At 49.6% G+C, this 23673-nt stretch overlaps 1 protein-coding gene across 1 annotated transcript in view; it reads right to left on the bottom strand.

Annotated features, from left to right (window-relative positions):
• The window catches only part of LOC134039052 (guanine nucleotide exchange factor VAV2-like), a 35640-nt gene extending 13004 nt beyond the window's left edge, over nt 1-22636 (bottom strand). The window contains 9 exon segments of the mRNA XM_062484803.1: nt 2140-2239; nt 4425-4524; nt 10732-10832; nt 10962-11030; nt 12152-12250; nt 13306-13320; nt 13497-13602; nt 20745-20813; nt 22623-22636. Of these exon segments, the coding sequence (XP_062340787.1) occupies nt 2140-2239; nt 4425-4524; nt 10732-10832; nt 10962-11030; nt 12152-12250; nt 13306-13320; nt 13497-13602; nt 20745-20813; nt 22623-22636 (673 nt within the window).
• Nucleotides 22637-23673: the final 1037 nt, after the last annotated feature.

Here is a 23673-nt window from a genome sequence, read left to right as displayed (position 1 = left end):
ACAACTCCATATGAATCATAGTCAAACAGCATTGACACACCACACACACAAAACTCTAAATTAATCACAGAAGACTCATCTGACTTAAGCACTAATCCGTACACCTTGCAGTGGTAAATGTTTGTTTTTCTGTGCAAACAAACTGAATACTTCATGGGATCGCCTGCCCTTCTCCTCGGAATATCCCCGGACTTGTCAACAAATGAGGTTATTCTGAGTGTTTGCTGTGTGCGATGGGGCCTGCAGACTGCTGGGGTGAAACATCTCAGAACATCTGCTTCAGGGAGCAGATCTGGGCCAGGATAATAAGCTCCTCAGATCCCGCCATTTGAACGTAAGTGAGGCGGATTTGATTCGCCTCACAGCGGGTACTTTGGGGGACAGGTGCGCCTGGTTGTGTTGCGGTGGGTGAGACGAATGAAGCGCACTCACAGAGTCAAGCTGTAGGAGGGGGATGAGAGTGGGCCTGACGTTTGATGTGAGCGTGTCTGAGTGTGTGTTTGATGTGTGAGTGTGTGTGGAGTGTGTCTGAAGTGAGTGTGTGTGTGAATTGTGTTTGTGTGTGTTTGAATTGTGAGTGTGGGGTTGGTGAGTGTGTGTGTCTGGAGTTTTTGTGTCTGGAATGCGTGTGGTGGTGTGTGTGTGTGGCGTGTGTGTGTGGCATGGTGTGTGTGTGTGTGTGGCGTGGGTGTGTATGTGTGTGCTGGGCAGAGTGGGTATTCATTATTCTGGCCAGAAGTTGTTTAGTTTTCAGAGACCTTTGTCTCTCCACAGATTGTGTTAGTCAGCTGAAACGGTTGGTTAGTCTGCATGTTAACATAACATGTGTCATGAATGAGCACACGCTAATTAACATTTATCACACCATCACAAACTGCCAATCGCTACGTGGGCACATAATTGATATGAATGAATAATAATACACGTTATATACCAGTGTTCTTAAACCTTTCTGTACCAGGGATAAGCAGGGGGTTGATATGCTGTGGTGATAATATCCACTAAGAATAGACACCAAAGCATGTTGGGTGTGCTTCATGTTACACAATCTAACCCTGGGAGGAACACCGCCTGTAGACTGGAGGATCTACTGTAAACTACTAGAACAGAAACAGAATATTTGGCCTGAGGATATGGTTCACACACACACACACACACACACAGACAGACACATGCCCAAACAGCTCGACATTCAGAGCCCAAGGGCCATGACATATTCAGTCTTGTTGTGGAAGAGAAGTGAACACTGTCCTCTCTCATCGCCACTCCCTCCTCTCTCTCTCTCCTCTAGCTATGATCACTCCACCATAACCACCCTCCCTCTGCCCTCCCCCCCCCCCCCCCCCCCCCCCCACCATAACAACTTTTTTGTCTCCAGCTAGCTTGTCAGAGAGTAACAACTTTTTTGTCTCCAGCTAGCTTGTCAGAGAGCAGCCTGGTTAATTATTCACAGCCAGAAACACACGGTCTTGTTTTATACATAAACACTGACGTCTCAAGACTGAGGCGTCCCAGGGTTTGCCTGTGTGTGAGAGTGTGTGTGTGAGAGTGTGTGAGAGTGTGTGTGTGAGACTGTGTGTGTGTGTGTGAGAGAGTGTGTGTGAGAGAGAGTGTGTGTGTGAGTAGAGTGTGTGTGAGAGAGAGTTTGTGTGTGTGAGAGTGTGTGGGTGAGAGAGAGTGTGTGTGTGTGTGTGAGAGAGAGAGTGTGTGTGTGAGAGAGAGTGTGTGTGTGTGTGTGAGAGAGAGAGTTGTGTGTGAGAGAGTGTGTGTGTGAGAGAGTGTGTGTGTGAGAGAGAGAGTTTGTGTGTGTGAGAGAGTGTGTGTGTGAGAGAGAGAGTTGTGTGTGTGAGAGTGTGTGTGTGAGAGAGTTTGTGTGTGTGAGAGGTGTGTGAGAGAGAGAGTTTGTGTGTGTGAGAGAGAGTGTGTGTGTGAGAGAGAGAGTTTGTGTGTGTGAGAGAGTGTGTGGGTGAGAGAGAGTGTGTGTGTGTGTGTGTGAGAGAGAGAGTGTGTGGGTGAGAGAGTGTGTGTGTGAGAGAGAGTGTGTGTGTGAGAGAGTGTGTGTGTGTGTGTGTGAGAGAGAGAGTTTGTGTGTGTGAGAGAGTGTGTGGGTGAGAGAGTGTGTGTGTGTGTGTGTGTGACGTACCTTCAGTAAGAGATGGTACTTGAGGACCCTCTGCATGGGGACCACCAGCAGATCCTGCAACTTGAACTTCCCCTCCTGCACCTTCATGGTACACTCCTAAACATCAACATCACATCATCATCATCATAGTACACTCCTAAACATCAACATCAACATCATCATAGTACACTCCTAAACATCAACATCAACATCATCATCATCATCATCATAGTACACTCCTAAACATCAACATCATCATCATCATAGTACACTCCTAAACATCAACATCAACATCATCATCATCATAGTACACTCCTAAACATCAACATCATCATCATCATCATCATAGTACACTCCTAAACATCAACATCATCATCATCATCATCATAGTACACTCCTAAACATCAACATCATCATAGTACACTCCTAAACATCACATCATCATAGTACACTCCTAAACATCAACATCATCATAGTACACTCCTAAACATCAACATCATCATAGTACACTCCTAAACATCAACATCATCATAGTACACTCCTAAACATCAACATCATCATAGTACACTCCTAAACATCAACATCATCATCATCATAGTACACTCCTAAACATCAACATCATCATAGTACACTCCTAAACATCAACATCATCATAGTACACTCCTAAACATCAACATCATCATAGTACACTCCTAAACATCAACATCATCATAGTACACTCCTAAACATCAACATCATCATAGTACACTCCTAACATCAACATCATCATCATCATAGTACACTCCTAAACATCAACATCAACATCATCATCATCATAGTACACTCCTAAACATCAACATCACATCATCATCATCATAGTACACTCCTAAACATCAACATCATAGTACACTCCTAAACATCTTCATCAACACACAGCGCATTCATCACACAACACCAATGCAGATGCATTCCTACAACTAACAGTAATGTGGTCAAATGCCCTAGCCCAGCCTCTATGTGACTACAGATGTCCATTCATTCCCATATAATAGTGTGTAAATTCCTGCTTCCTTCCTGAATAAGGATTATGAACACAACCAGGCCACTCTAAACCCATGGTCTAGTCAGCAGTCATTCTGGGACTCAAATTCCTTCTTTAAATTCAGCTTTCCATTGAACAGTCATTTCCACGGCAACAAGCCACGCATTGTGATGCGGTGATGTGAAATAGAGCATTGTAAAGCACACAGGCGATTATCAGCTGGCAGATCCTCCGTCAGAGAGAGAGAGAGAGAGAGAGAGAGAGAGAGGAGAGAGAAAGAGAGAGAGAGAGAGAGAGAGAGAGAGAGAGAGAGAGAGAGAGAGAGAGAGAGAGGGAGAGAGAGAGAGAGAGAGGGAGAGAGAGAGACAGAGAGAGAGAGAGAGAGAGAGAGAGAGGGAGAGAGAGAGAGAGAGAGAGAGAGAGAGAGAGAGAGAGAGAGAGAGAGAGAGAGAGAGAGAGAGAGAGAGAGAGAGAGGGAGAGAGAGGGAGAGAGAACATAAATAAAGAGAGACAAAAAGAGAGAGGGCGGAGAGCAACAACCAGAGCACAAAAGCGAGAGACAGAGAGAGAGTCAGAAGAAGAGACAGAGACTATCCTGCCCCCCCTCTCCTCCCCCCTCTCCTCCCCCTCTAGGGTGAAGTGCCTTGCCCAAGGACACAACGTCAGTTTGCATGACCGGGAATCGAACTGGCAACCTTCGGATTACTAGCCCGATTCCTAACCGCTCAGCCACCTGACTCCTGTTCCTGCGTGTGAAACACCATCACACCAGACCCACTTCCTGTTCCTGCGTGTGAAACACCATCACACCAGACCCACTTCCTGTTCCTGTATGTGGGCGCCAGTGTGGGAGTGTGTGTATGTGTGTGTGTGTGACCTCCATGTTGAGTACAGAGTGGGTGTACTGTACTATGTAAGTGTGCTAATGTTGGGTGTCCCCAGATCTCAGTGGAGGGGACTGAGGGGCGAGTCTGGATGAGACAGGCTGGAACTGGGTCAGAGTCCTACTTCTTACACTGACAGCCTTCACATAGCACAGCCCTCAGAGAGCACAGCCCTCAGACAGCGCACAGCCCTCTTACAGCACAGCCCCCAGACATCACAGCCCCCAGACAGCACAGCCCTCAGACAGCACAGCCCTCAGACAGCACAGCCCTCAGACAGCACAGCCCTCAGACAGCACAGCCCTCAGACAGCACAGCCCTCAGACAGCACAGCCCATCAGTCTGCCAGTGCAGGAGCAGGGGAGAGGGTAAAAGTGGAGGGTGGAGGAACACTTACCTCCACCTTCATCTTGACGTCCTCTCGCGTGGCGATGAGCTCGTCCAGGGTCTTCTGGGCGTTCTCCATGTGGCTGCAGTACAGCCCGTAGATCAGCAGCCTGGACACAGAACACCACAACTGTGACTTCTGATGTCACACAGTCACACAGCAGAACCGTAACCATAAAGAAATCCCCAAATATGTTTGGACTAAAGGATAAAGGAGAGGATTTCAACAACAACAAAAAAAACAGCAGTTTTTCAACCTTTCAAAACCTTTTTTCAAAACGTTTCACACAGTGAAAGGAGAGGAGAGGGGAGAGGAGAGAGGAGAGAGGAGAGGGGAGAACAGAGAAGCCCTGATAAAACAGAGTAAAGCAGAGCAGAGTACAGTAGAGTTTCTCATCAATGATGTAAACCTATAAAAAAAGTTTTTGGGGGGAAAACATGTTTTAAACCTTTTGATTTTTTTGTTCAAAATAATTTTTTTTGTACAACCCTTTGAAAAACCTTGAGAAACTTTTTTACTAGAGTCACACCATGAATAGTGTTAGCTGAACTCTAAACCCAGGGTAACAATAGGAAGGATCCATAACCCGTAATCACAGCAAGCTAATGAAATTGAACGTTTTTACTAGTGTTCCTTTGAAGCGTACTCTTATCAGTGGAAAGAGAAGCTCATGATTAGGGGCTGGGTGGATGTCAGGGACTCGTTCAGGCCTGCACAATGGGCCCCAGACAAACATCGGTTCGTCTTGGAAGTGGTTCAAAGTCGTCTCGCCCGGAGAATGGCACAGATTTCTCTCTCTCTGAAAGTAGGTTGCTGGCAGAACTGGCAGAGCCGAGACCCTCTGAAGATGCTGGCACCAGCCTCTCTCACTCAGTCTGGAGAGCAGAGGAGATGAAAGGAGGAGAAGGGAGGAGAGGAGATAGGAGAGCAGAGAGAGAAGGACCGAGGAGAGGAGCGATACCTGTTGCAGATCTCTGACAGAGCCAACAAGAAGGGTGGCGGGGTTTCAAAACCGCAAGAGGAAGAATCCGTTTGCACAGCTATCCAGCCCTCATAGCATCTTCCATACAGCCCCCTCCACCCCCATGCCTCACCCCCTGTAACCTCTGTAACGACGGCTTAGCGGAGCCCCACGACAGACAAGGGCCAAGCCTTGGCTCCCACCCCCCGTCGCAAGGCCTCCTGACCGGGCAGGCGGCCAGGCGAGCCCCAGGACTAACTAGGCCGTGATTAGGGCCTGATCCATGCAGAGAGAGACAGCGCTGGCTGATGAAGACTAATGGGGTGACTCCTCCAGGAGACAGCATGCAGAGCAGACAGCCCAGAGCAGGCAGCCCAGAGACAGATGCTAGATGGCAGACTCTAATCCCTTGGCCAGCCCTCTGTAATGCTACATGAAGGCCTACTCACAGAGGAGGCACTGCCAGGGCTGGAAGGCTCAGGGGGGCAGAGACTGTTTGGACTGATCGGGGGGGCAGAGACTGTTTGGACTGATCGGGGGGGCAGAGACATTTACATTTAGTCATTTAGCAGACGCTCTTATCCAGAGCGACTTACAGTAAGTACAGGGACATTCCCCCCGAGGCAAGTAGGGGGAAGTGCCTTGCCCAAGGACACAACTTAATTTTGCACGGCCAAGAATCGAACCGGCAACCTTCAGATTACTATCCCGCTTCCCTACCCGCTCAGCCATCTGAGACGATCACAGAGACGGAAGAAGCGACGGAGGGAGAGAAGGAGGGATAGAAAGAGAGATGATATAGAGTTTGAGAGAAGAGAGTAAGAGAGATAAGGAGAAAGTAAAAAAGAGAGAGGGGGGAGAGTAAGAGAGAGAAAGAGAAGAAGAGAGTGAATAGATAGAGAGAAGATGGAGAGAGAGGGAGAGAGTGAATAGACAGAGAGAGAGAGCTAGAGGGAGAGAGAGTCAGTCAGACAGTGAGCAGCCCCCCCTGCAGAGTGTCAAGCAGAACAGAGAAGCTCAGACCTGATGGAGAGGGAGAGAGAGAGAGAGAGAGAGAGAGAGAGAGAGAGAGAGGGAGAGTGAGAGGGACGGGGTGGGGACATGGGAGTGATAGATGGAGCTACTATCTACTGTACTTGCCCCTTTAATAAGAGCCTTTCTCCTCCACATCTGAAAGGAGACTATCATCTGACAGGGAAGGAACAAGAGAGTTGATAAACACAAACGCACACCCACGCACACGCTCTCATACCGTCACACACACTCTCATGCTCACTGTCGCTCGCCCCTCATCACCTATAATCACCCCCTGACACAGAGCCGGAGAGAAGCCTTCTCTCCGGCTCTCTCTGACATGCACACAGCAGACACAGCAGGACTAACAGGTTCCTCTTCAGGAGACTTTCCTCCCCCTTCAAGCAAACATCAATCCTCCCTCCTCTTTCACTCTCCTTCTTTCTCTGATCCCTCCTCTCCACATCCTCTCTCTTTTCCCTCTCTCTTCATCTCCCCTTTCTCTCTCCTCTCCCTCTCTACTTCTCTCTCTCCTCTCCGTGTCAATGTCCTGCTTGACGGAAGACGTCGGTTATTCAGTTGAATAACGGCGTCGTTCTGTAAAGCGTGTCTAAATGCAGATCCTGAAATATATCCCTCGGTAAACTGTGACTCACGGGCAAGCAACTGAGAAGCACGTCTCAGCGCGGAACACTCGTGAATTACACCAATCACTGCACAGAGAGAGAGAGAGAGAGAGAGAGAGAGAGAGAGAGAGAGGGAGAGAGAGAGAGAGAGAGAGAGAGAGAGAGAGAGAGAGAGAGGAACTGCAAGAAAGAGAGAGAGAGAGAGAGGATGGGAGAGAGACAGAGGAACAGCAAGAAAGAGAGAGAGAGAGAGGATGGGAGAGAGACAGAGAACATTATGGAGGCAGAGACACAGGAGATGAAGAGATATAATGAGTGTGTGTGTGTGTTCCTCGGGAAGAAAAGAGAGAGGAGCATAAGAGAGAGGCCAGAAGCAGAGAGAGAAGAAGGTTATAACAACAACAACATCCGAAAACACAACCTCCAAACACCACAGCCACTTAAGACTCCCTCCCTCTTCTCCGCCTCTCTCCGCCGTGCCAACTCCCTCATTACACGCGTGTTATTCCAACGGAAACGCAATTTGGAGGAACTGCCCCCGCCGCTCTCGCCCGCACCTCGGACGAGCCTCGCTCGCCCGGTCAGACGGGAGAGAGCGAGAGAGTCCGGGCTAAGGAGAAGTGACAGGCTTGTAGAGCCAGGTAATATTCGCTGACACGCGGTTTGGAGACCTCCCTCTCACCTCCACTCAGCGGACGAGGGCACACAGGAAATGGAGGAAAACGATCTCCCTGGCCCCTCCAACGCCACTGCTTACAGCCTGGATGTGAGCAGATATACAGGGGTTATCAGGACCGCGGAACGGCCCGGAAATGAGTTTGGAGAAGCGCTTAACGCGTAGTGGTGAGACGGAGTCGTCTGAGTGGATGGAGATAACTGGGTTCAAGGCCTCCGCCGATTACCCATGAGCCTTTGCGTGTTATGCGGAGGTAGATCGGTAAATTGAGGCCAGCTTTGGCTAGCTGACTGCACTCTGGTGGATGGTAAGATTAGCAAAGAGGGGATTTCTGCCTTCATAGTGGGCTGTGTTTATGGACAATTTCACCCGGATTAAATACATTTTCGTAAGGAATCGGGTGATAAGTTGGTTTTCGAAATCATTCGAACACAGTATTTATTTTTTTCTCGAAAGAGCAACAGTTAGCTTCCGTTAGCTCTCTGAGGGTTCTGTTGCCACAGGCGACAACTACAGGCGATCACAACGTCGATCGATTCAACCCAGGAAGCTGACAGGAAGTGGGGTAGTAAGCGTCAGGAAATGGAGGAGCAGCGTCTCCGTGACGGCAGATTCCGAGGCGCCGGGCTGCGGAGGAGCGTTGACATTTCCAGCTTCCATCCGGCTCCGCTCGCAAACTGAACAACCTCTCATTCATCACTCTTCTGCATTGTTGCAAAGGTCACTGGGACTTACAAGGAGGGAGATAACCGAAAATTAATTAAACGGATTCAAGTCCTGGGAAACGTTCGACGAGGGGTTTTGAGGAGAGCGGACGTGGGCGGGGCCAGCCCGCCGACGCCACGTTCCCGAGCGCGGCGAGGGGGCGGAGCCAGACGACGAGGCGGGGAAGGGTGTCGATCAGAAACTGAATACCAGCCATCACCTGACACGTCGGATGAATAATTTACCCGAAATACCTTCCGCGCCTCATTGAGGAGAATGTCACCAAAGGTAACTATTTACATTCCCTGTCATGTAAGCTTTTGAGAGGCCCTGCGCATGACAAGGAAAGAAATACCCTTTCATTTTTAACGAGACACGGAATATGGAAATCACACAAGTTAAAACTGCAGTTCTGGCTTTCAGAGTGTGTGTGTGTGTGTGTGTGTGTGAGAGTGTTGTGTGTGTGTGTGAGAGTGTTGTGTGTGTGTGTGTGTGAGAGTGTTGTGTGTGTGTGTGTTGTGTGTGTGTGTGTGTGTGTTGTGTGTGTGTGTGTGTGAGAGTGTTGTGTGTGTGAGAGTGTTGTGTGTGTGTGTGTGTGTGAGAGTGTTGTGTGTGTGTGTATGTGTGTGTGAGAGTGTTGTGTGTGTGTGTGTGTGAGAGTGTTGTGTGTGTGTGTGAGAGTGTTGTGTGCGTGTGTGTGTGTGTGTGAGAGAGTGTTGTGTGTGTGTGTGTGTGTGTGTGTGAGAGTGTTGTGTGTGTGTGTGTGTGTGTGTGTGTGTGTGTGAGAGTGTTGTGTGTGTGTGTGAGAGTGTTTTGTGTGTGTGTGTGAGAGTGTTGTGTGTGTGTGTGTGTGAGAGAGTGTTGTGTGTGTGTGTGTGTGTGTGTGAGAGTGTTGTGTGTGTGTGTGTGTGTGTGAGAGTGTTGTGTGTGTGTGTGAGAGTGTTGTGTGTGTGTGTGTGTGTTGTGTGTGTGTGTGTGTGTGTGTGAGAGTGTTGTGTGTGTGTGTGTGTGTGAGAGTGTTGTGTGTGTGTGTGTGTGAGAGTGTTGTGTGTGTCTGGTCTCAGCTGGGAGAAGTCTTGGGCTGGATGACCAGAGGCTGATTTTTAAGATAATAGCCTTAGACAGGACTGGAGTCTGGGGCTGGGGACTACAGAGAGAATGAGAGAGACAGAGAAACAGAGAGAGATAGAGACAGACAGACAGACAGAGAGAGATAATCAGAGAGACAGACAGACAGACAGACAGACAGGAGAGACAGACAGAGAGAGAATCAGAGAGACAGAGACAGGCAGAGATACAGACAGAGAGACAGACAGAATCAGAGAGACAGAGACAGACAGAGAGAGAGAGGTGCCTGTCACAATAGCTCTATAAGACATAGCCCCCTGGGTTAAAGAGGTGTCCTGATATGAGCCAATTATCCTGAAAACCTGTCAACCCAGCCAACAGAGGAACCCAACGACATGTCTGTTTAGAGCAGGCCCGCCAAGTAGCCCAGCACACACACACAGTAATCACACCCCTGTTCTCACACACACACACACACACACACAGTAGTCACATCCCTGTTCTCACACACACACACACACACACACACACATTAATCACATCCCTGTTCTCACACACACACAGTAGTCACATCCCTGTTCTCACACACACACACACACACACACACACACACACATTAATCACATCCCTGTTCTCACACACACACACACACACAGTAGTCACATAACTGTTCTCACACACACACAGACAGTAGTCACATCAATGTTCTCAAACACACACACACACAGTAATCACATCACAGGGTACAGCACACAACTCACCGCAAACACACACACGTGCACACACACACACACACAGTTATCAGATCACTGTTCACAGAATAAAGCATACAACTTACCACAGACACACACACACAGACACACACACGCGCGCAAATCCACACACGTCTAGGGTATCTAAAACGAGGCTAAATCGAGACCACAGTTCTGGGAGCAAGAAGCAGTATCCATGGTTGCATCCAGTCATTATGCAGGCGAAACCTATTATTACTATCATCACCATTAGCTACAGGGCTCTAGCACACAGTGTCCCAGAGCGGCACACACCACAGGGGGTCAATCACCGCCCTCCACACACACACAGCTCTGAATGACTCTTACCGATCCTGAGAACAGCTCTTAACGATTCTTACTGATCCTGAGAACATTATAGAGAAATAGATTTCCCTGTGTTTGACATATTCTTGCGTTTGTTATTCTTGAAGCAGATGATTTTATCCAAAGCATCACATACACACACGCGCACACACACACACAGGTCACAAACCTTTCCTTGAAGTCCAGGAAGATCTTGGCCAGGCCGCTACCCCCACTCAGCATGTTGAGGTCGACTGCCTTAAGCAGTGCCAAGTGGACCCTAATGATGTCCTGCCAGGGCAGCACAGAAGCTGTCAGGATGACACACACACACACACACACATCTACCATTCACACACACAAACACATATACCACACACACACCTAAACCAATCATCCACCCACCCACCGACCCCTCACCTCCAGGTTAACAAAGATGGCCTCCATGTCTTGCTGGCTGAGAACCTGCTTCAGGGGAATCATGTAGTTCTGTAGAACACAACACACACACACACATAAGACCATAAGACACCCTACGTAGCAGTAACATCCCAGTGCACACAAACACACACATCACTGTGAGCACATCAATTCACTCTAAATAGAGGGGTGTGAAGGTTTTAATTGAACACCAGTTCAGCGCCAAGGCATGGGCTTGGCCACAGAGGCAGATCGATAGTGAGTCAGCTACTCGAGGCCTGGTCGCTACACACACACACACACACACACACACACACACACACACACACACACAGCCTGCTCACAGAGACTCACAGGAATAATGAAGAGTGTTTGTCGGTGTGGTTTTACAACACCTGAAACCACCCAAGATATCTCAGTGTTGTTACTGCTGTTAAAAACAATGTTCACAATTTTTCTTGGACGGGGTGGTGTGGTGGGCCTGGTATCATTTCATGCTTGTCATGTTCCATAAGCCTAATTAAAACAAATATATCAATTATAAAGTAATGAAGGGCTGACAATTCAATTAGACAAAACCAATCATGTGACCATTAGATGGTTGTGGTCGTTTAATAGCGTGTGTGTGTGTGTGTGTGTGTGTGTGAGTGTGTAGTGAAATCCCACCGTCCATCAACATTAGCATCATGTATCCCCTCATTACAACAAGCTGCTGTGTGGTTATCACTGATCTAAACAACAGCCCATTAAATCAGCCCGAGAGCTGGGGATCTGAACTGTGTGTGTGTGTACATAAAATATTCCCTGTTATGGGGATAAGAGAAAGGGTATGTGTGCGTGTGTGTGTGCATGAGAGTGTTTATAGTGTGTGTGTGTGTGTGTATGTGTGGACCCAACGCCCCAGGGATCGCACTCTCAGGGGACCAGCCAATAACACCACATCGATCTGCTCCTCTGACATTTGTGCTTCCCAGTGAGTCTGCCAATAGCTGACATTTCCTTCCCATGCAGGACACACACCTGTACACACACACGCACACACACATATCTCTACACACACCCCTCTCTATACGCACATACACACACGTCGACACATCTATACACACACACGCCTCTACAAACAGACACCTATACACACACCTGTACACACACCTCACACCTGTACACACACCTCACACCTGTACACACACCTTGTCTACATCTTCCAGAGTCTTGTAGTACTTGGCCTCGGTCTCGTGGATCTCCACCAGGCAGCAGTTCCTCTTGTCCTCCTCCGTCATGCCCATCTTCTGAGGGGGGATGGCACAGGTCACATGACAGGTCACATGACAGCTCACATGACTGCTCATATCACAGGTCACATGACTGCCCTCACAGGTCAGCTGACAAGAGTGCGTGAGAGCCCGCAGAACACAGATGTCAGCCACGACGTCTTCATGTAAACATCTGTTTGGGTCTAATTGTAAATGACGCAACGAGCATTCTTTAGGGATGCTCATGTAATTTCCACCAAAGTCTGTGGCAGAGAACATGGGGAGACCAGCACAGGAGAGAAGAGAGGAGGAGGAAGGAGGAGGAGGGTGTGGAGGAGAAACAGGAGGAGGAGGAGGAAGGAGGAGGAGGGTGTGGAGGAGAAACAGGAGGAGGAGGAGGAAGGAGGAGGAGGGTGTGGAGGAGAAACAGGAGGAGGAGGAGGAGGAAGGAGGAGGAGGGTGTGGAGGAGAAACAGGAGGAGGAGGAGGAAGGAGGGTGTGGAGGAGAAACAGGAGAAGGAGGAGGTGGAAGTGGAAGAGGAGGACGAGGGTGTGGAGGAGAAACAGGAAGAGGAGGAGATGGAAGAGGAGGAGGAGGGTGTGGAGGAGAAACAGGAAGAGGAGGAGATGGAAGAGGAGGAGGAGGGTGTGGAGGAGAAACAGGAAGAGGAGGAGGAAGGAGGAGGAGGAGGGTATGGAGGAGAAACAGGAGAAGGAGGAGATGGAAGAGGAGGTGGAAGGGGAGGAGGAGGGTGTGGAGGAGAGTTGCTTGTTCCGTCCCTGCCAGATGAATCTCCACATCTATCCTCTGAGTGTGAAGTTCACCCAGGCAGGACGATGAGGAGATCATGGGCCCAGGAAACAGGAAACAGGAAGTAGCCAGCTAGCAAGGCTGCTGGTGTGGTAGCAGGCAGGATGACAGCTGTACAGATGTCAGAACGTGTCTCTGTCACTGGGTTTGTGTCACATCCCCTTGTTGCCTTAGAGTCACGCTCGGGGAAGGGGGCACGTGTCAGAGCCACTCAGGGGCTGACACGTGCACACACCTACATGCACACACACACACCTACAGGTGTGGCAGCAGCACTTACCTGCATGTATCTGATCTGCAGCGTGAGGGGAAAGAGCAGGAAAGGTCAGCAGAGACACACACACAGAGCACACACACACACACACCTAATACACACACGCACCAGGAAAAAAAATGCATATATTCGCACGTCCACATGCAAAAGGAGGCACATCTATCCAAGGATATCCCTCCGTCCCTCCCCCCTCTCACCATGGGCTGTCGTACTTCCACCTTGATGATGTCCTCATAGATGTCATCACCATCGTCCTCGCAGGGAACACAGTCGTAGATGTCGTCCTCCCCGACATCATGCTCACTGAGGAAACACACACACACACACACACAATCAATCAGTGACAGGTTAGATATACTGGTCTCTTCAAAACTTCTTCCAAGGTGTATGTATGACTCCTGATGCTGTTACCATTTGTTATTCTATAAACAAGCTGCTAAAACTATGGCATAAGAGAGGAGATGAGGGGAGGGGAGAGGAAAGGAGACAAGGAGATGAGGAGGTGGTTGGGGCAAACAGCCCTGTACTTCACATAGGGAAGCTGTCTGTTCTACTGAGAAGCTGGTGGGGGGAAATAGAATGTGTGTGTGTGTGAGAATACATACATTGAGAAATATATGAAGTATGAGAATGTGCGCAGTGGTGTGTGTATGTGGCACAGAATGAGTGTTTGTGTGTGTGTGTGTGTGTGTGTGTGTGTGTGAGAGAGAGAGAGACAGGGGGTCTGGGAGACAGTGTTTGTGTGTGTGAGTGTGTGTGTGAGAGAGTGAGAGAATGTATGTGTGTGTGTGTGAGAGAGAGAGAGGTGGATCTGTGATCTGAGAGTGTGTTTTATTCTCTGACAGCCCCAGTACCATCCATCACCCCACACCTAGCTTTCACCCTCTGGGGCACACACACACATCCAGACGTGCAAACACACAGACACATCCAAACACACACACACAAACTCAGATACACACACACACACTCCAGGTCTCTTGATAACCACATAAAGTGTCCTTCCCTGCCTATGAGGGAGACACCTGCCACACTTTAACATGGAACCCTACACACACACACACACACACACACAAGCACCATCTCTGCTGTCTGGCCCTGCCTGCCATCAATACACCAGGATTTTGCGTCTAACCAGCTAATTAGCATGGCTTCGATTCAATAAGTACAGGTCAATCCTTGGTGCTTTTCATCCATACTGTAACATCTCAAGGTTGCATCCCAGTTATCTGTGATGAGATGACTTTCTAGAACGTTCTGCTGTCTTTGGATTAAAGCTGATGAGGTTGTGTCCATTGCTATTCCACTTAAGTAACAGGGGCAGGCGTTCCTTTGGGACTGTCGCAGAATTTCATTACTTTTATTGTTAGCAGACAACCTGAATCTAATCTGCAGTCTATTGTGAGCAATCTTACCTCTCACGTAGAAGACTTCCTGTCCTAAACGTGACTGGAATACTCTGCGTTATTTTGCAGAATCGAATGGCGGCTGCCAGAACCAGGAGGGAGAGGGTGTGTGTGTGAGAGAGTGTGTCTGAGTGTGTGTGTGTCTGTTATGGTCGACATCAAATATTCACCATTGTCCTTCTCTGTGGCGCCAGCCCCCGTTTGAAGTTTTAATTGAGGTGGCGTGGTTCACTAGGAGGGATGAGCTCCCTCCGTCGTTAGAGAGAAGCATGTTCATGGGCAAAACAGACAAGAGGCCTCGAGGACTATCTCCAAAAACGCCACCCAACCGTCCCACAATGCACCCTGCTACCGGTGGGGCAGGGCCTGGCCAGACAGACCTGTGTATCAGACATGGTATCGAGTGTAAAAAACTTAAATGTCCGGAATTCTCCTGAGGTACCGTAACTAGCTATCTGAGTCGAGACCCCTCTCTGAACAACAGGAGACACCTGGAGGCCCCAGTCTAGCTGATCTAGATCTATACCTGCCTTCTGCCTCTCTGCTCCTCCACAACGCTGCTAATGTATCCAGTCATACGAGACACACAATATCTGACGTCTGGACACAGTGCACTCTGCGTTGGCGTTTATAAAACAACAACATTGACTCCCTACTGGATAGAACCTTTTACTGGGACCCCTTTAGAGGCTAACCCGCACAGGAACATCCTTCCTGACAACACTAAATATCTTTTCATATTTTTTACCCCTGGTGCCCAGAGACGAGCATTAGGTGGGTGCTGACTGGTTCAGTGATGTGTGGATGATGGGCTGGGGCCTGGGAGGGGATGGAGGGAGCAGATCCGGGGGGTGTAGGATAGAGTCTGGGTGCACAGCACTGTGAGTAATGTCGATGGAGAGGCATCAAATTAGAGAGAGGACAGTCTGGGCAAAGTTTGGAGAGAGGGATTGAGATAAAGAGCGAGAGAGGGAAAGGGAGAGAGGCAGAGAGAGGGGTGATAGAGAGACAGTGACAGAAAAGTGTTACTGTGTGTGTGTGTGTGTGTGTGTCTGAAAAAGAGGGGCACGTACAGCGAAAAAACTGTGTCCCTAGGATTTTTATGATGAGGGAAAATGTTTCTGTGTGATTACACTGTGACAGGCCAGAGGCAGCTAGAGTTCGCACGCAATAAAGTGTACTGGCCTGCCAGCCTAGCCTAGCCCAGCCCAGGGAGGGGAGATAGGACAGGGGAGGGAGGGAGGGAGGACAGGGGAGGGAGGGAGGGAGGGGAGAGAGGACAGGGGAGGGAGGGAGGGAGGGAGGGAGGGAGGGGAGAGAGGACAGGGGAGGGAGGGAGGGAGGGAGGGGAGAGAGGACAGGGGAGGGAGGGAGGGGAGAGAGGACAGGGGAGGAGGGAGGAGGGGAGAGAGGACAGGGGAGGGAGGGAGGGAGGGAGGGGAGAGAGGACAGGGGAGGGAGGGAGGGAGGGAGGGAGGGGAGAGAGGACAGGGGAGGGAGGGAGGGAGGGGAGAGAGGACAGGGGAGGGAGGGAGGGAGGGGAGAGAGGACAGGGGAGGGAGGGAGGGAGGGAGGGAGGGGAGAGAGGACAGGGGAGGGAGGGAGGGAGGGAGGGAAAAAAACTCCTGTTTATGTCTGTGCTGAAAGGAGCGAGAGGTTATTTGATTGGGCATTTAAAACACACCTCAGCACTTCCTCAACATGTTCGAGTCCACAGACATTAACACAACTTATTACTGCACTCCAAATGTCACTGCTCTCAGCTCACTGCAGCTCTCAGCTCACTGCAGCTCCGCAGAGTTAAAAGTAAATGTTCTGGTCCATTTCCCCTCTCTTCTCTCCCTCTTCTGTCTCTCTCTCTGTGTCTCTCTCTCTGTGTCTCTCTCTCTGTGTCTCTCTCTCTGTGTCTCTCTCTCTGTGTCTCTCTCTCTGTGTCTCTCTCTCTGTGTCTCTCTCTCTGTGTCTCTCTCTCTGTGTCTCTCTCTCTCTCTCTCTCTGTGTCTCTCTCTCTCTCTCTCTCTCTCTCTCTCTCTCTCTCTCTCTCTCTCTCTCTCTCTCTCTCTCTCTCTCTCTCTCTGTCTCTGTCTCTGTCTCTGTCTCTGTCTCTGTCTCTGTCTCTGTCTCTGTCTCTGTCTCTGTCTCTGTCTCTCTCTCTCTCTCTCTCTCTCTCTCTATCTCTCTCTCTCTCTCTCTCTCTCTCTCTCTCTCTGTCTCTCTCTCTGTCTCTCTCTCTGTCTCTCTCTCTCTCTCTCTCTCTCTGTCTCTCTCTCTCTCTCTCTGTCTCTCCCTCTCTCTGTCTCTCTCTCTCTCCCTCTCTCAGACCCGGTCTTCTCAGAGCTGCACAAACCCGATCCATCGCAAGGTCATTTCGATTTCCAGCAACACTCTGAGGATGCAATTCCAGCTGGGGTCTGGGTGGGTGAAGTGGATTATCTGGCAGACACAGAGCGCTCCAGCCAGCCACGTTTGCAGGCTGATGGGTAAATAAACAGATTTGGGAGGAAGAGCAATATCGGCTTCTCTTTTGTGTTCCTCTCAGAGATCCTTGGAGGAGAGGGGAGCTTCCCAGACTGGTTGAGTCCAGGCCAGGACACTGTCACCTCCAGAGACCACGACAGACTGGGTCTGTGTGTGTGTGTGTGTGTGTGTGAAGGGGGATGATCACACACTATAGTTTCCCAAGGACGGAGTGGGGAAGAAGCAAGCACACACACACACACACAGCACACCCCCTACTGTACGTGGAGGTGATAAAACAGTGTTGTCCTTCATGGTCGGTTTACCTGTTCAGGAGCTTAGTTTTAGCTGATACACACAGAACCCATTAGCTACTATACCACTACAGCCTGCAGGCTAGATGTTACACACACACACACACACACATTACTGACCCCCTGCCTGCAGAGAGATGTTCCTCACACACACACACACACACACACACACATTACTGACCCCCTGCCTGCAGAGAGATGTTCCTCACACACACACACACACACATCAATCGATCACATCAATGTGCATGTGGCCTTATGTACAAGCACTGTCCTCCAGGGCTTCACTGATGCCAGCAGATCAGCTGATCAGCTGATCAGCTGATCAGCACCCACAACCCTCTCAACCCTCAGAGAAGACAAGGAGAAACTCCCCCAAAACAGGAAGTGGAAGAAACATTTCAGCAGAGGATGTGTGTCTCCGTACAGGGCTCAGGGGGTAGAGAGGGTGGTTTCGACTCTCGACTCCTCTTGGCCATGTGGGGTGTCCTTGAGCGACACACTCAAACACAAGCTGCTCCTGATGGGCAGAGTGTGTGTGTGTGTGTGTGTGTGTGTGTGTGAGTGTGTGTGTGAACTGGAGGCAAAACGTAAAGCAATTTGGGCGTGCCGTGAGGTGCTGTTAAATGCCCTCTATAAACACCATGTTCTCCTTTTCCTCTAAAACTACCTTTGAGGGAACGAGGCTGACAGCTGGAGACAGAAAGTTCCAGCGACGTGCCGGCCCCCGCGCGGACGTCATCACAGCAGAGCGTCATCAAACACCAAGTGTGAAACCCCTTAAAAGCATTTCTCTCCGAAAGCATTCAAGGTTGTCTGTTCTTATATAACTCTGCCTCTGTGTTCCCGGAGCTGTGGTCTCCGTGTCTCAGACCGGCCGCGTATAGGGAAACGCAGGCTCAAGTCTGTTGAAATGACTTTAAACGCTTCTGACAGTCTAGGCTTTCCAACCTCGATCTCTTGATTGTCATTCACAAGGAAGGGTCCTGTTGACCATTGTGCCCGAACGCTCCCTCTCTCTCCCTCTCTCTCTCTCTGTCTCTCTCTCGCTCTCTCTCGCTCTGTCGCTTCCTGGACAGAGAGGGTCCAGGTTGAGAGGATCGGAGGGGTGCAGTGAGGTGGACGGAGCCATGAGACAGAGACACCTGGGATTACCATGGATACCAAGGATTACCATGGATACCAGGGATTAGCATGTTAACTACAATGAAGAAGATGCGCTACGGGCAAATAAGGATATTTGAGCACATACACAACTCAGAACACACACTGACCCCTGCACACACACACACACACACACACACACACACACACACACATACATCTAGTATGTCGTTTATCTAGTAATTTCCAGGTGAGTTCCTAGGCAACCCTGCGGTTATGTTCCCTGTACCTTGATGTGAGTTCTTCTGACATGATACTGGACGTGTTTATGGTCTGTCTGTCTCTAATCAAAGACAACCAGTAGATTCAGACAGTGTTCAGACATCTTCACATTTGACTGTGTTGTAGACTGAATTGTAAATAGATAAAACTGCCATTTCTGCTCATTAGTCTACACCTAATTACCCATAATAAAGTGAAAACATGTTTTTGGAAAATGTTTGCGAATTCATAAAAAATAAACTGTCCAATATTTCCTGAAGCCACAGTGTCTCAAGCAAGCAGATGTATAGATTAACTGACCTAACACACACACACACACACACCTCGTCCCCCCCCCCCCCCCCCCCCCCGCACACCTCTTCAAACAACCTCCACCCTGTCACACCCTCAGCCTGCCTTCTCTCCAGCCCAGGCTGGTGACCACCATGTTCCCTCCAGCCTGCTTCAGCCTGCTTCAGGCTGGTGATCAGGCTGCTGCAGGCTGGAGGAACATGGAGCTGGGCGGAGGGCTAAACTCAGCTCTAATCCTGCATTAGCCTGCTTGGCAGGCAGCCTGGCCCTGCCCCTAGAGACCACAACACCACACAGGAATCACATCCATCATACAGTCAACACCACCAATTGTACAGGATACAGTCCAGTATACAGTATCCATAGTACAGCAATCAGCATGTATGGATCATGTCTGTAGTACAGTATGCAGCTGGTATGGATCATGTCCACAGCTGCCCCTGTTGAGGGGTGAAGGACACTTCTCCCAGTCCCTGACTAGTCTCTCCCAGGCCCTGACTAGTCACTCCCAGTCCCTGACTAGTCTCTCCCAGTCCCTGACTAGTCTCTCCCAGTCCCCTAGTCTCCTTTAATAACAGAGGAATGAGCTCTGTCACACTGTCAACACAGGCTAACTTAGTATTCCTCTTTCTCTGTCTTCCTCTCTAAAGGCAGTATGTCTGTCTCTGTTTCTCTCTCTCTATCCATCTATCCATCTCTTAGATTCTCTCTTTCTCTCCCCTTTCTCTCTCTCCCTCTCTCTCCCTCTCTCTCCCCCTCTCTCCCCCTCTCTCTCTCTCTCCTCTCTCTCTCTCTCGCCCCCTCTCCATCTCTCTCTCTATCTCTCTCTCTCCCTCTCTTTCTCTCCCCCCCTCTCTTCCCCCCCCCCTCTCTCTCTCACTCACCTACCCAGAGAACCCCACCCAGGCAGCAAGCCAGTCTGCTGGTGGCGTAACCATGGAAACGGCACAATGACGATGGGCAGGGTGTTTGGGTAAACAGGAAGATCAGTTTTGACTCTACCTCTGCCTGTAGACTGGGGAAACGTGTGTGTGTGTTTGTGAGCATCTGTGTGTGTTGGAGGTGTGTGTGTGTGTTGGAGGTGTGTGTGAGGGTGTGTGTTGGTTTGTGTGTGTGTGAGAGAGAGGGTGTGTGTGTGTTGGAGGTGTGTGTGTGTTGGAGGTGTGTGAGGGTGTTGGAAGTGTGTGTGAGGGTGTGTGTGGGTTTGTGTGTGTGTGAGAGAGAGGGTGTATGTGTGTTGGAGGTGTGTGAGGGTGTGTTGGAGGTGTGTGTGAGGGTGTGTGTGGGTTTGTGTGTGTGTGGGAGAGAGGGTGTGTGTGTGTTGGAGGTGTGTGTGTGTGTGTTGGACGTGTGTGTGTGTGAATATGTGTGTGTGTGTGAGGGTGTGTGTGGCGTGTAGGGTGTGTGTGGTGTGAGGCTGTGTGTGTGTATGTGTGTGTGTAGGGTGTGTGTGGTGTGTAGGGTGTGTGTGGTGTGTGAGGGTGTGTGTGGTGTGTGTGTGTGTGAGGGTGTGTGTGTGTGAATATGTGTGTGTGTGAGGGTGTGTGTGGTGTGTAGGGTGATAGGGGAACACATATTGCTGCATACTCACTCAGCCAGCTCCTCAAGGCTTCGGTACACATCATCCTCGTTCAGAGCAGTGTCCTCTGAAGGGAAGGGCCTGGGACACACACACACACACAGACACACACACACAAACACACACACGGGGAGAGAGAGAGGAATGGAGAGTTTAGTCAGTGTACAAGCGTCGCAGGTATATATATCATAGTACCATCAGACTGAGAGTTAGAACAGCAGGGTTAGTTCATGACAGGCTTCCATCCTCCCTACCGATCACCCTCGACATCAATACACACACACTCACACACACGTGCACACACACACGCGCACACACACACTTTCCCCTCCACGTAACACCATGTTGGACACGTCACGCTCCTGCTAGGAACCTCATCAGAGGTTCTGCTCTAAAAAAGGCCTGAGCTTGGGTTTGGTTTAGTTACATTTTATTGTGACATTTTTATTTATATTTTGGGAAACCACAAAGACTGTGCCTCGAGATACCGCAAAGACTGCGGCTTGTGTGTTCTGGATTACCACAAAGACTGTGGCTTGTGTGTTCTGGATTGTGTTCAGAAGGGGTTTTATTGCTTTTATTACTTATAATATTGTTTTTATTGATTTTATGTAAAGCACATTGAGCTGCAATTCTTATATATATATTATAAATACAGTCTTATTATTATTATTATTATGTGACGTTCCAGATCGCCATCACCACAGAACTCCAGACGAGACTCCTCCCCTCAAGGACAGCCAAACCATTTCCGACACGGAGGGGGGTCGGAGAACTAGCTCTGGATTCTGTCCAAACGGCTTTTACAAATCAGATGAAGATCAAAACACCGTGGGATTGTTGACTGGAAACGAAGACTCTTGTTTGTGTTGTCGAGTGTAAAAGGAACGTGAGAGATGATTAATGAACAGGAAGTAAATACAAGCTTGTAAATAGATGCTTTTCTGGTCTCTCTGGTTGTAGACTGTAGTCTTGGAGAGAAAAAAGAGGCTTTGCTCGAACTCTATAGGTCGCTACGCATCTCCCCCTCCCCCTCCCCCTCCCCCTCCCCCTCCCCCTCACACTCACACTCACACTCACACACTCACACACTCACACACTCACACACTCACACACTCACACACAGTTTCCCCGCAGAGGAGAACAGTGAGTGAGTGAGCAGAGACATGCCACTCTGTGTGGCGTCCACTGTTTCTCTCGTTTCTCTCACACATGACTTCATGATGGCTATGTTTCTACCTCAGGCACATGGCTGTCTCTACGTCACAGAACTATCTCACACACACACACACACGCACACAGTGTGTGAGCATACGCACAAGCACACACGTGACACATGCAAACATGTGTGAATGCACAAACACACACAGGACATCACGACGTTGACCTCCACTCCTATAGCGTGACTGCTGAACATGCCAGTTTTTCTCCAGGCTGTCCAACCACTCACACACACACACAGAGGCATTGTAACTCCCCCGACTCACACCCTATATAAACAGCACTCAGCAGTCATACAGAGAGAGAGAGAGAGAGAGAGAGAGAGAGAGAGAGAGAGAGAGAGAGAGAGAGAGAGAGAGAGAGAGAGAGAGAGAGAGAGAGAGAGAGAGAGAGAGAGAGAGACAGACAGACAGACAGAGGGACTGAGGCTGCTAGTTAATTCAATCACTCCGTCAGTGGCAATTGAAGACACTGGAGGGTATTTGACAAGATTTGGTCAATTCAATTACTCGATGGCCGATCAAACAATAACCCCGGCTTTTTGTTCTGGAGGAAGAAAAAAAAGAATCTGTTCGTCTGTTGATTCTCCTGAGGTTCCTAATGCCACCAAGTCAATACTGACACACACAGACACACACACACAGACATCTCTCTGTTCTCCCTGCTTACGATTGTAGAAGCATCATCGCAATAACGTCGTCTTCAAAAGGCCTGATTAGAGCATCACACCTTCGGCGGTGTGTGTGTGTGTTGGGGAGGTGTTTTCCAAGGGTGTGTGTCGCCTCAGTGTGATTAAAGCAGAGAGGTTCTCTGTCAGGCGTCAGGTTAATGGGTGCTCAACTCAGCAGGTCAAAGGTCAGCCTCTCTGGTCTCTCTCTCTCTCTCTAGCTCAGTCTAATGGTTTCTGTTAAAGTCTCTCTCGTTTTCTAGCGGTCTGTCAATATACAATTCTCTATCCTAGTCTCTCTCTCTCCCCCCCCTCTCTCTCTCTCTCTGACATCAATTTACAATTCTCTAACACTCTCTCTCTCTTTCCCCTACTCTCTCCGTCGCTCTCTGCTCATAATCAATATCCCTCCAATTCTCTCTCACATCCTCCACTCTCTCGCCCCCTCCCTCTAACACACACACACACACACACACATCCTGACTAGCCGTTAAGATAACCTGGTGTATCCTTTGTAACCTCTACCCACTGAGCTAGTTGTGTCCGTGATCCAGTTAAAGTGCTTTTTCAGTCCTCAGAGGAGTGTAAAGGTAATCAATGCTGCGGAAATGGAGGCCTGGCTGCCTTAGAACCAGCGAGCGTCTGCAAGACTTCCTGGTGGAAGGCTGGTCCCAGTGTGTGGCTGAGGGGGCTTCTATAGAGCAGGAAGAGCTGTGTGTCAGCCAGCACGGGGACGAGAGCTGTGTGTCAGGCAGCACAGGGAGGAGAGCTGTGCAACACTCCACACAACACAGAGCGTGTCGAAACAGGATGGTTCTCCTCCGGCATTTAGCTCCGCGTGTCACTTTGATTTTCCAAATCGGAATGTTTGTTGGGCTCGGGGGTGAGTGAGTGAGATTGTGGTGTCAGGGTCCGTGTGTATGGTGACTCTATGTTTAGTGACAAATGCAGAGCAATCGCTGCGTGCGTTTTACCGAATGACTCTCAGCACTAGGATACACCATCCTAGTGCTGAGAGTCAAGGCTTGGTGCATTTGTGTGTGTAACGTGAGT

Source organism: Osmerus eperlanus, chromosome 18 (genome assembly GCF_963692335.1).
Source record: "Osmerus eperlanus chromosome 18, fOsmEpe2.1, whole genome shotgun sequence".
NCBI lineage: Eukaryota > Metazoa > Chordata > Actinopteri > Osmeriformes > Osmeridae > Osmerus > Osmerus eperlanus.
The sequence above is the reverse complement of the archived record's forward strand: the minus strand, read 5'-3'. Positions and strand labels throughout refer to the sequence as shown.